This window comes from Gopherus flavomarginatus, chromosome 13 (assembly GCF_025201925.1).
Source record: "Gopherus flavomarginatus isolate rGopFla2 chromosome 13, rGopFla2.mat.asm, whole genome shotgun sequence".
Taxonomy (NCBI): domain Eukaryota; kingdom Metazoa; phylum Chordata; order Testudines; family Testudinidae; genus Gopherus; species Gopherus flavomarginatus.
Window position 1 is genome coordinate 11,435,247 of NC_066629.1, and position 16,204 is coordinate 11,451,450.

The window sequence follows — 16,204 nt, forward strand, 5'->3', positions numbered from 1 at the left end:
TCAGCCTAAACTGCTCTAAGAATGGGCAGTAGATAGCATCCTGCATCAGGAAGGAGCCCCTTCTTCCATGAGGAAGGGAAAGTATTGGTTACGGTATCTAAACCCTTTTTACAGGAATAGGGGTTCCTCTAGGGGGCAGCAGTCCCCCTTTCCTCTTGCCACTTCCTGTAAGGAAAGTCCTGTTTAATGAACCCCAAGAGATTTGACCATCTGAGACATCAGAGCAGAGTTATTTGTGATCTAATGAGCCAGTGAAGCTTGGCAAACTCCACTGCACAGTTACCACAAAGAACACAACCCCTTTAAAACAATGCTGTGTCTGGCTTGAGCCCGAGAGGCCAGGAAATGCAAATACCCTTTATAACTGCCCTGCCGGTGCATTTCAAGGAGAACTGCACATGCAATGCAGTGTGAGCTGCACTCTCAAGGAGCGAGCAAAAGACACTGTCAGCTGGGATTCAGAAGCTTCTTGTTTTCGGAGATTTAAGTCAGGCCTTTGCTGTTACTTTTGTGATTGAAGATTTGGAGATATTGTTCATTATTTCTCAGTCCTGGCAGCTAATCTCCTGACGCTGAGGATGTAGGGTTCATGAAACCAGAAAGTGTCAGGTCTGACCAAAAGAAAAGACAAACTCAACAACACACAGAGCTCTGTCTATTCACAGAGAAGTTGGCAGGGCTGAGCGGTGGCAGAACAACTCCAAGCAGTATTGAGGGACGTGCCTGGAGTGGACAAATCATGCCAATTGTCTGTGAGAGGGACCTAAAGCTAAACACAAAATGAAGAGAGAAAGGGAAGCCTTATCCAGAGTCCCTAGTGCTCCAGGTTTCGTGCACTTAGTGTGCCTTCTTCTAATCCACTCAGGTAGGAAAGCGAATCTCTTTAAGAATCTGGGAAGTGGGAGAGGGTGTGCAGATGTTGTGTGGCGTGAAGATGGGGGTGAGGTGAGGCTTTGGAGCTGAATGCTGGTGTTCATGAGCCTGCTTAGCCCCTACACGATCAGAGGATGTTCATTCAAGCAACAGTCCTGAATACCTTTTCTTTCCCCTCACACAGCGGCTTTCTGACTTTGGGGAAGGATTGTTCCAGCTGCATTTCAATGTAACAAAGAACTAACGAGCAGTTTCTTATAGAACACATTGTTGGTTTGTGCGTCTGAAATCAGACACTGAATTGCGCCTGGGGAGTGTTTGTTCTGTTTGAATGAGTTTGTAGAAGCAAGATAGTTTGATGTCGTGAGTTAATCTAACACTCTCTTCTGGAAAGACAATTGAAATCACTTGAGACCCATAATTCAGCTGTGCTTAATGCTAAGCCAAGGTCTGGAGATGCTGGAAAGTTCAAACAAAATGTTATGTCATCCCTGCCATGCTTGCTGGCTATACATTTTGACTCACACCCGAGTAAAAGTGTAAAAGAGACTGGATCACATTTGGAAAGTAACTGGCTCCTGATATTACTGTAGAAATGCCATAAAAGTAGTTTATTTAAAAAGCTTGCTCCTGAACAAACTCCTCTATGTTCATACCAACATCCCAGCTCCCAAGAGATGTGGAATTGAATGAGTGCTGCGTGTGAGCCTGGATCCAGTTTGACTTCACCAGCTGCTACTGGGAAGAACTGTCTCCCATGTCACTGTTTCTTGTGGCAGCCCACACATGCATTGTACAGACACACTCTCTGGAATGGGCTTTCCTGAAAGAGGAAATTTCTACTTTAATTTACCTTTTGAAAAGTCCCCTTTGGTACCATGTTGTGCTCATGTTAGTCCACTCCTGCCAGCTAGACTCTGCCCAGTTGCTGGCTAGTTGTGAGTGCCCCAGTGTCCCACTCAGTTGTTCTGGTTGTGCAGTGAGCACATTTGGAACAGTTTGTCCCAGTCCTTTCAGCCGCTGAATGAAGATATTTCTCTTTAGAACAGTCTGTGCTATTTTTTTTATGGCTTGTATGTTCAAATAGCTCTAAACCCCACACTCCAGTGATGCTGACTGATCACTGAGAGGCCTCCAGGAAGGGAGGTAAACCATGGGAATGTGAGGTAAACACTAGGGCTGTTAAATCTGCTCTTTCCATGGAGGAACTAGACTCTCAGCCTGTCCTAACCCCACAGAGCTAGGTTACATCTGAAAGGGCCTAGGCAGGAAGGGCACAGAAAGGTGTCCAATGTGCTGTAGCAGCTACAGGTCATCTCGTATTGCCAGCAACTCTTTGGCTAAAGCACTGACACTGGATTTGCATCTTTATCAAGCAGATGTGTTTCCAGTGAGGTCCCTCAGGGCTCAGCTACTGGCCCTATGCTTTTTAACATTTTTATCAGTGATATGGAAGAAAACAAAATGGTCACTGACAAAGTGTGCAGTTGACACACAAATTGGGGGGTGATAAATAGTGAAGAGGACAGGTCAATGTTACAGAGTTATCTGGATTGCTTGGTAAACTGCATGCAAGCAAACAATATGTGTTTTTAATATGAGTAAATGTATACATCTAGGAACAAAGAAGGCAGGCCATGCTTGCAGGCAGGGGGACTATCTCCTGGGTAGCAGTGGTTCTGAAAAAGATTACCAGCAATCCGGATGGCTCGGTATCAGTGACCTGTCCTCTTCATTGTTTACCACATCCCAATTTTTATGTCATCTGCAAACTTTATCAAGGATGATTTTATGTTTTCTTCCAAGTAATTGATAAAAATGTTAAATTGAGTAGGGCCAACGAACTGAGCCCTGTGGGACCCCACTGGAAACATACCAGCTCGATGATGATTTCCCCATTTACAGTTCCATTTTCAGACCTATCAGTGAGCCAGATTTTAATACATTTAATGTGTGCCACGTTAATATTATATTCTAGCTTTTATTCAAAATGTCATGTGGTACCAAGTCAAATGCTTTACAGAAGTCTAAGTGTATTATTTTAACACTATTCCCTTTATCAGCCAAATTTGTAATCCTATTAAAAAAATATCAAGTTAGTTTGACAGGATCTATTTTCCGTAAACCCATGTTGATTGGCATCAGTTACATTACCCTCCTGTACTTCTTTATTGAGTCCCATATCAGCCACTCCATGATCTTGTCCAGGACTGATATCAGACTGACAGCCCTATAATTATCTAGGTCATCCATTTACCCTTTTTAAATAGTGGTACAACATGAGCATTATTCCAGTCTTCTGGAACTTCTCCCAGGCTTCCAAGACATACTGGAAATCAACATTAATAGTCCAGCCAGCTCTCTTAAAACTCATAGATGCAAGTTATCAGGACCTGCAGATTTTAAAATGTCTAACTTCTGTAGCTGCCATTTAACGTCACTGAGATACAAGTGGAATGGAAAGTGTGTTATCCTATAATATGAGTACATCATCTGATTTTCCCCAACTACAGAACAGAAATGTTTATTGAACACTCTTCTTTTTCTCCATTATTATTTATAATTCTACCAGTGCCATCTTGTAATGAACTGGTACTATTGTTAGGATTATTTTAGATATTAATATACATAATAAACTCATTATCCTTGTCTCTGCTGGCCATAGATTTCTTCTTGTGTCCCTTTGCTTCCCTTATCAATTTTGTATACTTTGTTTCAGATTTTGTTAATTACTATCAACTTTCTCTATTTGTCATTTGTTATATATTATTTTTATAGCTTCCATCAATTCCCCTCTAAACCAGGTCATTTTTTAACTAGTTTTTTTTAACTTCTTCCTCAGTTGTGGGATTGTGCCTTTTTGGGCTTCTGGGAAGGTGTTCTTAGACAATTTCTAATTATCATTTATACTGTTCTGATTAAATTCTTCCTCCCAACTGATTTGGCTCTTACTTGTTTTAAACATTCTAAAGCACCAAGTATATATACTACTGGTCTGGGCTTTATTGTTTGTACATTATAAATGTGATCAAGTCAAACTCACTTGCACCTAAGATACCATTAATTGTTAATTCTGTGATAAGGGACTCTTTATCTGTGAGGATAAAGTCTAATAAAGAATTCCCACAGGAAATTGTCATGTATAATATTTGGAAAATCCAAGGATGTTTTAGCACTGGCTGCATGACCCCTCAGCCATAAGTCACTCTAATTGAAGTCCCTCATGATCTCACAGCTTTTTTTTCCATACACATTGGAAAAGGGTTGTGTATAGAAGCAGTCATCCTGTCTGCTGGCATGATCTGGTGGTCTGTAGCAGACACATACTTGTGCTCTATCTGTTAGGACATTGATCCATAAATATTTAAGTTAATTTTCTTCTGAGTTATGAGTGACTCAGACACAAGTAATACCATTTTTGACAAAGAGTCCCACTTCCCCTCCCCTCTTGGTTACTTTTCCTGAATAGATAACCATTGATTTTAACATTCCAATTGTGCACATCATCCCACCAGGTTTCATTAAAACAACTAGACTGAATTATGCACATCAATGAACAATTCCAAATCCTCTTGTTTGTTACCCAGACTCCTAGTGGTATACAGGCAAGTCAATAATTTCTTCTCTTTGTGTCCTTTGGTTCCTTGATTAATTTTGTTCTGAGCATCTTGACTTTGTGCTTGTATCTTCCCCCATCCTTTTTACCATCCCCTTTTGTTATTACTTTCGTGAGCCAGCCCCACCCTGTGCCTTGCACAGCTCCGATCCTGCCTCTCTGCTAGTCCCATTCACAGTGACTGAGACTAGGACGGAGCACCACTTGCAGGGTAAGGTACTGCCAACCAACTGGCTGCTTTCATCTACTCGGTATACGTGCCTTCTCTGCCCACCTCACACAGGTGTGTCCTACTCCATCTGCCTCTGTCACCAAGGCAACACTCGGTTCTTTCTGCTTAGTCATGAATGGGTGCTGCTGTCAGTGATGCAGTGTCCATCGGTGTGAACAGCCGTAGATCCCAGCAGTAAGACATACTTGGCAAAGTGCCTTCCCCTTCAGTAGGGCCATTCAGGGAGGGGGCGGCAGGCAGTGAACACATGCTTTTGGGAGGGTCAGGTGTTTGCACCCCGTAAGGGCTCGAGGAATATTTACTTTGGACTCTTAAAAATAAACATATTTTGAGAAGGAACCGGTCTGCAAAATGTGGATCTAAGCCACCACTGATCATTTAAAAATATCATTTTTGATGTGGAACACTTTGTTCCTTCCCCATTAAATGCAATGAAATAGAACTGCAACATGTGCTTGGACTAATGTAGCTCAGCCCTTTCCTCCCTTTTAGCTGCTGCTGCTTTTGTACGGCTGGTGTAGAACAGCGACTACGCTCTCACTTGAAGCTGATCAAGCCAAATGGCTACATCAGGAGTAGCAGAATTATTGCAGTGATGCCTCCTTCCAATTTATATATTGGGCAGTAGGGGGTGAGATGTTTGATGGTCTGTTGTGGGGAACCACATGTGCGCACCAGGGAGTCCTGGATTTTCCATTTGTGCATTAGATATCTGCATCTACCATGGTTGGTTTGGATTTGGCTCAGTTGATCAAGATAACCATGGAAGGTCAAACCCAGGAACCTTCTATGTACAATCCGGCACAAGGTTTTAGCTGCTGATGGCCCAGTTTATCAGAGCAGACAACTTCTCTATACCTAGCCAGGACACCAATCTCCACCTCTCCTCCCTGCCTGATGGAGAGATGTTCAGAGACTGGGGTTTACTGCTAACAGACTCACTCACACAGTTAAACCTGGTGCAAGAATGGGATAGCCAGGCCGTAGGTCACTGCCAGGATGATGGGTCAGGGTAACAGGATAACCAGGCCCTAAGGTCACAGGTGGGATGATGGGTCAGGGTAATGGGATATGAACGGCCATACCGGATCAGACCAAAGGTCCATCTAGCCCAGTATCCTGTCTTCCAGCAGTGGCCAAAGCCAGGTGTCCCAAAACCAGGCTCCAGGGTCACAGATGGCATGATGAGGTTGAGGTAACAGGATAACCAGGCCCCAGGGTCACAGGTGGGATGATTGGGTCGGGGTAACAGGATAACCAGGCCCCGGGGTAACAGGATAACCAGGCCCCAGGGTCACGGGGGGGTGATGGGTCGGCTGATGGGTCACGTCTGAGCTGACAGGTTTTGAGTGCTCTCCAGGACAGAGAGCTCTTTTACGTACTGATGTCAGGCATGTAAATGGCACAGTGTCACAACCAGGGCATGGATGGTATGACCTAGGGTCAGAGCAGGAGTCAGTAGTCAGGCCAGGTCAGATACCAGGAGGCTACAGTCCGAGTCAAGTCAAAGGGCAAAACAGAGTCAGGTGACAGGAGGCAGGCAGGGTCAGGTGAACAGAAGCAGGTGTTACTGGGAAGCAGCCCTCAGCAGGGAGAACCCAGCTGAATGGACAACTTCCTTTCCTTGGGCTTGGGTTAAGTAAGAGCTGGGAGCCAGGCAGGGCTCCCAGGGTTCCACAGATCAGATCCTTGCACTGGAGTCCTCTGCCAGGGTTCGGGTCCTACTCTGGCAAGCAATTAGCAGGTCAGTGGGTGGCAGGTTGGAGCTGAGTAGCACGTGAGAGCCCTGTGGTCCAGTGTTCCAGGCCTGCAGTCCCTGACACGCAGCCAATAGCCCATGGTTACATTTGTCACTAAAAGAAGAGTGGCTGGTCTGTGTCAGGGAAGGCTCTGCAGTAACAGGCCTTTCAGTGGCCCCTCCTTGTAGTGTAATCATGAATGGCTAGAGGCAGACATTTCCCCCAGCTTTCAGGTGAACATCCCCCCCCCCACCCCGGTTGAGCCTGGCAGAGGGGAGATGAAAGAGGTCAGTTCCAGGCTAGGAGTGTTGCTGGACTAGGCACTCCCTTCTCTGGCTGTGTGCCACTCACCCACTGGTGAGCACAGAGAAGAACTGGTGGGGCAGGGCCATAGGGAACTGCCCAGCTGCCTTCAGTCAGCTCAACCCATGGCATGAGAATCCTGCTGAGCCAGTGAGCAGACGTGATGGGGCTGCTGAATACGGGGATGTCACACGAGTTGCACGATGCTTGGCAGCCCTGCCCTAGGCTCCTGTGACTAGAGCCCCGTTCAGAATGAATGGCTCCTCCCAGTCCCCACTCAGTCAGTCTGCAGCCAAGGTCTTCCAGCATGTCCCTGTCACTGGGAATCCCTGGCCCTGGGGCAGTCCATCTCCAGAGCTCCCAATACACTTTCCAGTCTCACACAGATTCCCTCACTTCCTGCAGAGGGGAACCATTCTCAGCTGAGCCCCACATCCTTACCCATGGCACCTTGTAATCTCTGCCTTGGCCAGGGTTGGATTAAGGCAATCCAGAACACTAGACACAACACGACATGGGCCTCCCACTAGTTCTGGTCCCGTGTTTTGAATGGTGGTGCAAGGTACCCACCTTGCCTCCAAAGAGGCAAGGGCAGTGGCATAGGGCATCCAGAAGGGCCCACCCACCTGTAAGGAGCATCAAGGATCCAATCTTCTGCCCAGACAGGAAAAGCGGGCAGCAGAGAGGGCCCACAACATTACACCGTCAGCTGAATTTTCTCTGCTTGGCTGGATTGGGGGCAGAGCCTGACACACAGGATCCCCTGCTGCTGGGGGGTTGTCAGCCCCTACTCCCAGAGCAGTGAGTCTTGAAGGTAGGATCCCATTGAGATGCTCCCTAGTGCTTCAGGGTCTTTGCAGACTCAGGTCCCCTCCCCACCAAATCCAGGATGCACATGTTCTGTCCCAGCTAGTATTGCTGATGTCAGAAACTACCTAGGAGAATCTAGCTGCAGCTTGTTTCCGCCATGAGTGCTGGAAGTGTAGGTGTGGTGCTGCAAGGCTGAGTTCAGCCCTAGGCCAATGTTTCTCAGCCTTTCCGGGCTGGTCACCATATTAGTCAAAAATGTTCAGGACACCGTCCGCACCCCTTTACCGTAAGAATAAAAAATGTATCCGTTCTAGCAGTGCTAAACCACAGATTAGGCCTCATTTTTTCACATTCTTTCCTCATACTATACCTGACTGAGCCACTTTAACAGGAGAACTCACTTGACATTCGAAAACCTGCTGCAGAAATGAGCCGCGGTGCTTCTATGACACCCATTTTCCAGGGCGTTATGCAGAGCTTACTTCAAGGGAAGTCTGATTGCCTTAATAATGGCCAATATCAATGGACCAGTGACAATTCCTGTGACACACTGTCATCTAGTGGCTTAGACATTGGCCTAGGAGACAAGAGACCTGGATTCTAGTGTAGGTTCTCGGTAACACTGACTTGGTCTATGATGTGGGGCAAATCTCGGTGTCTGTTTGCTCGGCAGTGAACTGGGGATCATGATATTGACTAGAGATGATGGAAAAAACAGGTTTGTTCATGAAAAATTTTCGTTCACATTTTTTTTTTAATTTTTCACAGGAAAAGTTCTAAACAAAAATTAATTTTTTTGTTTATTTTCATTTAAATAGAAGTTTTTGTTCCAATCTGTCATTGAAAACCCCAAAATATCAGGTTTTGATTTCTTTTTACGTTTCCTTTCCCACTTTTCCTTTTTGCAGTGAGTGCAATAAATGAATGTTTTGTTGTGCTTTCTTTCCCCCTCACTTTTTCCTTTTCCTTTTTCACTCTGTAACATTTCAAAACTTCCCCAACTTTGGGAGAGTTACAGGGTGTCAGAGTCACACCTTCATTTTCCCTTTTGCTGCTCTGTGACCTGTTTTCAACGAAACCCCCTTTTGGGGAAGAAAATAGTTGAAAATTTTTGCCCAACTCTATTACTGGTTTACAACTAATGCTCGTCAAAAGCTATGTTGGCACCAAGCAAAGGGTGATCACTGGGGAATGTGAGGCTAAATATGTTAAAGATCATTGGCCGGCCAGATGTGACAGTAATGGAGCCATGTGAGTACCAGAGATGGAGAGAGCGACTGCCTGACATTGGAGTTGGGGAGGCATGCAGGGGACATTGAGGCTGGGAGAGAGAGAGAAATGTCATAGAGAAAATAAACATTTAAGCAGAAGAAAATCAATTGCAGGGGAAAGGAGGCTCAGAGGAAGCATTAAGGATACAGATTGCACACAGACAGAGAGGAGAGGGAGGAACAAGAGCACCCATATCTCCTAGCAACTGGCTATTTTCTGCATGGCAGCTTCTGGACTCACTGTCTGCATCCATGATGCAATGGCCATTCAGCGGCTTGTAGAGTAGAATCTTCCTCCTCCTCCTCCTCCTCTCTGTAGATGGCCATGGTGGCCAGTCTCCCCTCTGTGCTGTACATAGACTTCACTCATTGTCCCCACTCCCAGCTGACCTTTTTCCATCATTTCCTCATGCTCCAGCCCTCTTTCCTCTCACTTTCCTCAAACAGCCTTCCGACCTCTCCCCTGCCTCCCTATTCCCCTCTCCATCGATCCTCTGCCCACCTCTTCTTTCTCGACCCTTGGAGTCCTCCTTCCTCCTCTCCCTTGTCCATCACAACCTTGGCTTGGTCCTTATCCACCACACTTCCAGCCCGCACACTCCTGGGATTTCCTACACTTGTAGGTGGAGCCTGCCCCTTTTCTTCCTAAAGCACTGGCTCTGGCCTCCCCTCAGGCTCAGGCCCTCTGCTTGCCCAGGCCTTTATCCTCCTTCCCCCACAGTTCCTGGTCACTTCCCTCCCTTGCCCCTAATCCCCTCCTGTCCCCACCACCATCTGCCCATGGCCTTTCTTTCCCTTCTGCTCCCACAGCCCAGCTTGTGACTTGCTGGTTTTGCTGTTGACCATGGTTAGGCAGTTACCTACCCCAACGCTATAGAGCAAAGGCACTAGATAATGTAACATCCCAAAGGTGATTTGAAAAATACTATTTCTTTTATCATTTTTACAGTGCAAATATTTGTAATAAAAATCATATACACTTTGATTTCAATTATAACACATAATACAATATATATGAAAATGTAGAAGAACATCCAAAATGTTTAATAAATGTCAATTGGTATTCCATTGTTTAACAGTGTGGTTAAAACTGAGATTAATCGTGAGTAATTTTTTTGAGTTAATAGTGTGAGTTAACTGTGATTAATGGACAGCCCTACAAACTACGCCTATGGCTGAAACCACTGGGCCACACTACTCCCCAAACAGCATGATAGCGCCCCATGCTGTCCCTCATCCCTCCTAGCCTCCAAACACCTGTATGTAACCAACACGAGGGTTAATTATAATTCTGTGTTATGATAATGGGAGCTCTGTGGCTCACAGAACAACTCTGGGGAAATGCTGCCACCACAGCAAGCCAGTGTGCAGCCCCTGCCATGTGGCAAGCTTTCCAGCTGCTGCCTCCGGGCTGAAGCGTAGAAGCATGTCCCTTTTCAGGCCAGGCCTAGCCCCGCTCTGCCCCTTCTCTGAGTCTCAATCTCTGCGGATTACCGGGTTACTTAAATCCGTGTGCGGTGAGAGACTCTTTATTCAGCTAAAACTGCTGTACAATAGAAAGGATTAGGTGCCCCAAATACATTTCCTTAGTCACTGCTGAAATGCGGAGCAAAGCAGGATACCGATTGGCTGAGAGAGGCTTTTCACAATGGCCCCACTGGCTTTGCTTGGGCCTGGCTGAAGCCCAGGCTGCCCTGCTGCCTTTGTGCAGCTGCTGATTAGTTTGGTCACTGTGTCTGTGCTGCTGCCTTGGGAGCTGCCTCGCACTGCAGCCTTTAACCTAGAGCCGGGGGGGAGATAGGCCCAACACCCAAAGACTTTGCCCTCTGCTTCTGGCAACCCCATTCGGCCCCACAGCTGGAGCTAGCTCCTGGAAGTGCAGCCCCCTGTTCCTGACAGCACCAAGGCCAGCCATTTATCCCCCTCCTTTCCAGTGTGATTTACATCGGGGACATTTCGTAACAGGGCAAGTGGCTGAGAGATCAGATACCTTCCTGCTTATAAATGGAGTGATGCCGCCCTGTAGTTACTCGCCCTGCGTGAACTGCTCTGAACAAGGGGAGATGGTTTCCTCCTGCTCATAGACTCTCTAGGACTGGAAGGGACCTCGAGAAGTCATCGAGTCCAGTCCCCTGCCCTCATGGCAGGACCAAATACTGTCTAGACCATCCCTAATAGATATTTATCTAACCTACTCTTAAATATCTCCAGAGATGGAGATTCCACAACTTCCCTAGGCAATCTACTCCAGTGTTTAACTACCCTGACAGTTAGGAACTTTTTCCTAATGTCCAACCTGAATCTCCCTTGCTGCAGTTTAAGCCCATTGCTTCTTGTTCTATCATTGGAGGCTAAGGTGAACAAGTTTTCTCCCTCCTCCTGATGACACCCTTTTAGATACCTGAAAACTGCTATCATGTCCCCTCTCAGTCTTCTCTTTTCCAAACTAAACAAACCCAATTCCTTCAGCCTTCCTTCATAGGTCATGTTCTCAAGACCTTTAATCATTCTTGTTGCTCTTCTCTGGACCCTCTCCAATTTCTCCACATCTTTCTTGAAATGCGGTGCCCAGAACTGGACACAATGCTCCAGTTGAGGCCTAACCAGCGCAGAGTAAAGCGGAAGAATGACTTCTCGTGTCTTGTTTACAACACACCTGTTAATGCGTCCCAGAATCACGTTTGCTTTTTTTGCAACAGTATCACACTGTTAACTCATATTAAGCTTGTGGTCCACTATGACCCCTAGATCTCTTTCTGCCATACTCCTTCCTAGACAGTCTCTTCCCATTCTGTATGTGTGAAACTGATTGTTCCTTCCTAAGTGGAGCACTTTGCATTTATCTTTATTGAACTTCATCCTGTTTACCTCAGACCATTTCTCCAATTTGTCCAGATCATTTTGAATTTTGACCCTGTCCTCCAAAGCAGTTGCAATCCTTCCCAGTTTGGTATCATCCGCAAACTTAATAAGCGTACTTTCTATGCCAAGATTTAAATCGTTGATGAAGATATTGAACAGAACCGGTCCCAAAACAGATCCTGCGGAACCCCACTCGTTATACCTTTCCAGCAGGACTGGGAGCCATTAATAACTACTCTTTGAGTACTTTTTTTTAACACAAGGTTCACCTACCTCTCCATGCTTGATCACAATTTATCCTTTGTTGCTCCCCGCCCCCGCTACTGAATCAGAATAATCTCTTCCGCAGCCGTAGGAACGGCCTTGATGAGTCAAGAATACAAACAGGCCTTATTCTAATCTCAGGTTTTACATTGGAGGTGGTGTAACTTCACACCAGCCCATGACTTCAGAATAAGGCCCAATTTGTGCAAATATAGAGGCATTGCTCATCTTATTAAGATATGAGCTCTAAGCTGTTTACTGTAAAATTTAAGGTAGTGTTTTGATTTTTTCAAGCCAGTACTTTTCAGTGTTAAATTTTAAAGTGTTGACTTAAATATATTTAAGACTAGGACAAAGATTTTAAATCCATTATGATTTAACTTCCATGCTTTTCAAAACAATCCTCAAAGACACGGCAGATACATGATTTTAATGTCAAAGGCTGCAAAAATGCACCTTCTAAGCAGTGTGTCAAGATCTTAGCTTTTGAACTGTTTCTATAACAAGTGGGAAAAAAAAGCCTCTATATTCAGAGACCAAAACATTCAAAAGTTAAGTTGCCTAAAATCAGCTTTCAGAGGTGCCGAATAAACCTTTAAATTTATGAGAGAGAAGAGAGGTGTGTTTGCTTAGCACTTCAGAGAATCAGGCCACTTCTCGCTAAGATGCCTAACTGCAGTTACCTAATGTCAGCTACCCATATGTCATGCTCTCCCCTTCTCTAGGGGAAGTGTGAGGTCAGGAGCGCTGCCAGCTTTTTTGGTGTCTTAGGCGGTGGAAGGTCCCACCCCTGAAATACCAGCCCCAACAGAGGCAGCGGAAGGTCCCGCTGCCGAAATACTGCTGACGACCAGGGCGGCCGAAGATCTGGTCGCCGCCCCACAAATGTTAGTGCCCTAGGCGACCGCTTAGGTCACCTAATGGGTTGTGCTGGCCCTGTGTGAGGTACTTGCCCTGAGAAGAGAGGTAGGTGCTGGATGAGGTTTGGCAGCTGGAGACAGGGGAAGAGGAAAGCCCACTCCCCTGTGTTTTTGTCCTTTCCCTCATGGTCTCCCCTCTCTCCCACTTCTTCCATCTATCCTCACCCTCCTTTGGCTCCCCACTGGCCATGCTGGGGCCAGTGACCCGCCCCTCTGTCACAGCGCCATCTCTGTACAGGTTTGTGCTGAAATCCCGAGGCGCCCCAGGGTGTCTCCCGAGATCCCTCCCTCCCAGCCCCAGCACTGGGGCCTGAGTTCCTATGAGAAGATATAGGGTGGGGAGGCACAGAGGCTGCCCTACTCCACCTTCCCCCATAGATACCCATCCCTAAGAGAACGTTTCACCTATATCTACCATGTTGCCCTATTCTTATTTGTGGACGAGGTGAGTGCACCCTGGGGAAGATGATGGCCAAAGCAACTGCAAGTTGCCATGATAGTTGAACAGGCAGTGGTGTGTGGCTGTGTGGGGCTTGCTGGAGTTCTATGACTCTGCATGTTCATTGTGTTACTCCCCATCATCCAGAACAGGAGAAAGCAGCTCTTGGCAGGTGACTAAAGCCCATTGGCAGGAAAAGTCTGGCATATGCTCCTAGAATCTCCCCGTGCCCAGGGCCTTTGGATAACTTCTGCCTCTCCCCCTTCATCTCACACGGAGCCAGAGATCCTGCTGATGTCAGGACTGGCCCAAGGCTTGATGAATAAATACCTGTGGAAACGTTTGCTTGGTAAGCGCACTCAGAGGAAGGTCACGGCATTGCCGAGTCAGGCTTGGATGTTAGCTAGACACGGTTAGAGCTGTGAATGGCACAAACACAGAGGAAGACAAGGGACCAGATTTACAAAGGTGCCTATGTGAGTTAGGTGCCTCACTCTCATTGATTTTCATAGGAGTTAGGTGCCGGACCAGTTAGGTGCTTTAGTATAGTCCACTAGGCACCTCTCTGTAGGTTTAACTGCAAATCTGGCTGAACTTCCCTGCCCTAGGGAGCATAGCTCGTTAGCTGGGCAGGTCCAGCACAAGTGATAAAGGATCAGGCAGAGCAGCCAGGGTAGAGAGGGCCAGCCAGGGGATCAGAGATGCCTGACTAAGCATGTAGTGAGTTTAAGGGAGATTTGAAAAAGGATGGGAGGGGCTCGGCCCATTTAACTTGCCCAGTGACAGCAGCGTGGACAGTCTAGTCATAGAGTGGGTGCTCCTAGTTCTCACCCCTTCTATCTAGGGGGACCATACATCCCATTTTGGCTGGGACAGACCCTTTTTTGAGCCCTGTCCCAGCCATCTCGACTCTTTTGACACTGATCAGTTGGCAAGAGCAAATGGGACAAATGTCCACTGTATCAAGAAAGTGGGGTGCAGAGGAACGTGGGGGGCGGGAAGGAGAGCAGTGATGCCAGCCCCATGTGGGTGGTGGCGGGGGGAAGCAGGGCTCCGGCAGGATGCAGGCAGGGCTTGGGCAAGCAGCAACACTAGTCCCAGCCTTTGGGAAATATAGTCACCCTGTGTAGTGTGTGCATCGCTGCTCGCCTGAGCCCTGCCTACCCCCGCATGTGGGGAGGAAAGCTTGGGAGAGTGGTCAGGTCAGCCCCACATGGTGGGGTTCAGGCAAGCCCCTCGTGATGTCCCATTTTCCCTTTGGGAAATATAGTCACCCTACTTCTGCCCCACACATCCTTCTCCCTGGGAAAGGGGATGTCTGAATCAGAAACTTGTTTTTTCATCAGCCTTTGTCTTTAGATCACTCGTTAGCAGAAATAGCTTTTTCTGCTGGTTGCATGGAGCAGGAAGGAGGAGATGCTCTGCATACTAATAGGTCTCATGACTTTCAGACTTGTTTAAGCCTTTTCTTATGCTCCTGCACACAGCTCCTAATCTGATACTGAATTGTCACCCAGATGAGTCATTTTCCCCCGCTGCATTTCAATACGGGTTTTGTTTGCCATTGGATTACGGCGTCCAGGCTGCAGGCCGATGTCCTGTCGGAGGCGGCCTATCAGATATGGAATATTTCCTCCCTGTGCTGTCTGTTAGCCAGGCATTGTTTACACAGCTCTCTCTTCCAGACTCCAAAGCACTGACTGCAAATAGCAGCCCTGCCTCTGCATGGACTAGCAGGGGGCAGGCGAGCAGAGCGGCAGCCCCTCTATTCCAGGGCTGTAGATCAAACAATGAACCCCACTGCCATGCACACACCGAGGACTGACAGCAAGATTAACTTGGCCCTTTGTCTCTATAGGATAGGAGACATTCCTATCAGACAGCTCAGAACAATAGCCCACTCTCTGAGCAAAAAAGGCCTTCATCAAACAGACCCTGTCTCTTCCTGCTGCATCTTCCTTTGCCTAGGATTTCTGCTCAGGCCCCAAGCCTTCTGGAGTGCCCCTGGTCCTCCCCTTCACACAAGTCTGCAGCACAGTCTGTATTCAGGGCACGGGAAGAGGTTGTGTAACGCAGCCATAGCCAAGGAAGTGACCTCTATTCACAGAACAGGCTCGGTGCTGGTGGCAGTAGAGTACGTGTCCTCCACACTCTGTCACTGTGGTGGCTTGAATGCATACCTACAGGGTCATTGCTAGGCATGGCAGCTGGGCACAGCCCGAGGCATTCATTATGGCCCAGGCAGCCCTTGGACGTTTTGCTGCTGTGGCCAGCAAAGGGGCCATTTAAAGCCAGTTGTGATCTCCTAGGCATTGCTAGGGCCTCCGTCTATTTAGTTTGTCACAGCTACCTTCAGCCTCCTGCCCCTACTACCCACTGATTCATATAATTACACATCTTATTCCAAATGAGTGACATTGTCAAGCATTTTAAGATTTCTAGACTTCAATTGATGGGACTTGGGTAATCTTAAACCTTTTCAATGAGGAGTCCGGTGACACCTAATAGATTTATGTGGGTATAAGCTTTCATGGGTAAAACCCCCTGCTTCTTCAGATGCATGGAGTGAAAATTACAGTTTTTTTGTTGAAGTATGTCTACTTTTAAATCTATTATTGAATGTCCCAGGAGATTGAAGTGATCTCGTACTGGCTTTTGTATGTTACCATTCCTGATGTCTGATTTGTGTCCATTTATTCTTTTACACAGAGACTGTTCAGTTTGGTCAATGTACATGGCAGAGGGGCATTGCTGGCACATGATGGCATATATCACATTGGTAGATGTGCAGGTGAATGAGCCCCTGATGGTGTGTCCCATGTGGCTGGGTCCTCTGATGGTGTTGCTAGAGTAGAGTGACACATAGATAAACACG

The 16,204-nt window shown here is 47.0% G+C and overlaps 1 protein-coding gene across 1 annotated transcript in view; it reads left to right on the forward strand.

Annotated features, from left to right (window-relative positions):
• Positions 1–460: 460 nt before the first annotated feature.
• HEPACAM (hepatic and glial cell adhesion molecule) overlaps positions 461–16,204 on the forward strand; it is a 73,617-nt gene continuing 57,873 nt past the window's right edge. Inside the window, exon 1 of the mRNA XM_050921708.1 lies at positions 461–865. Coding sequence (XP_050777665.1) covers positions 781–865 — 85 coding nt within the window. The 5' untranslated portion in view covers positions 461–780. The remainder of the gene's footprint in view (positions 866–16,204) is intronic.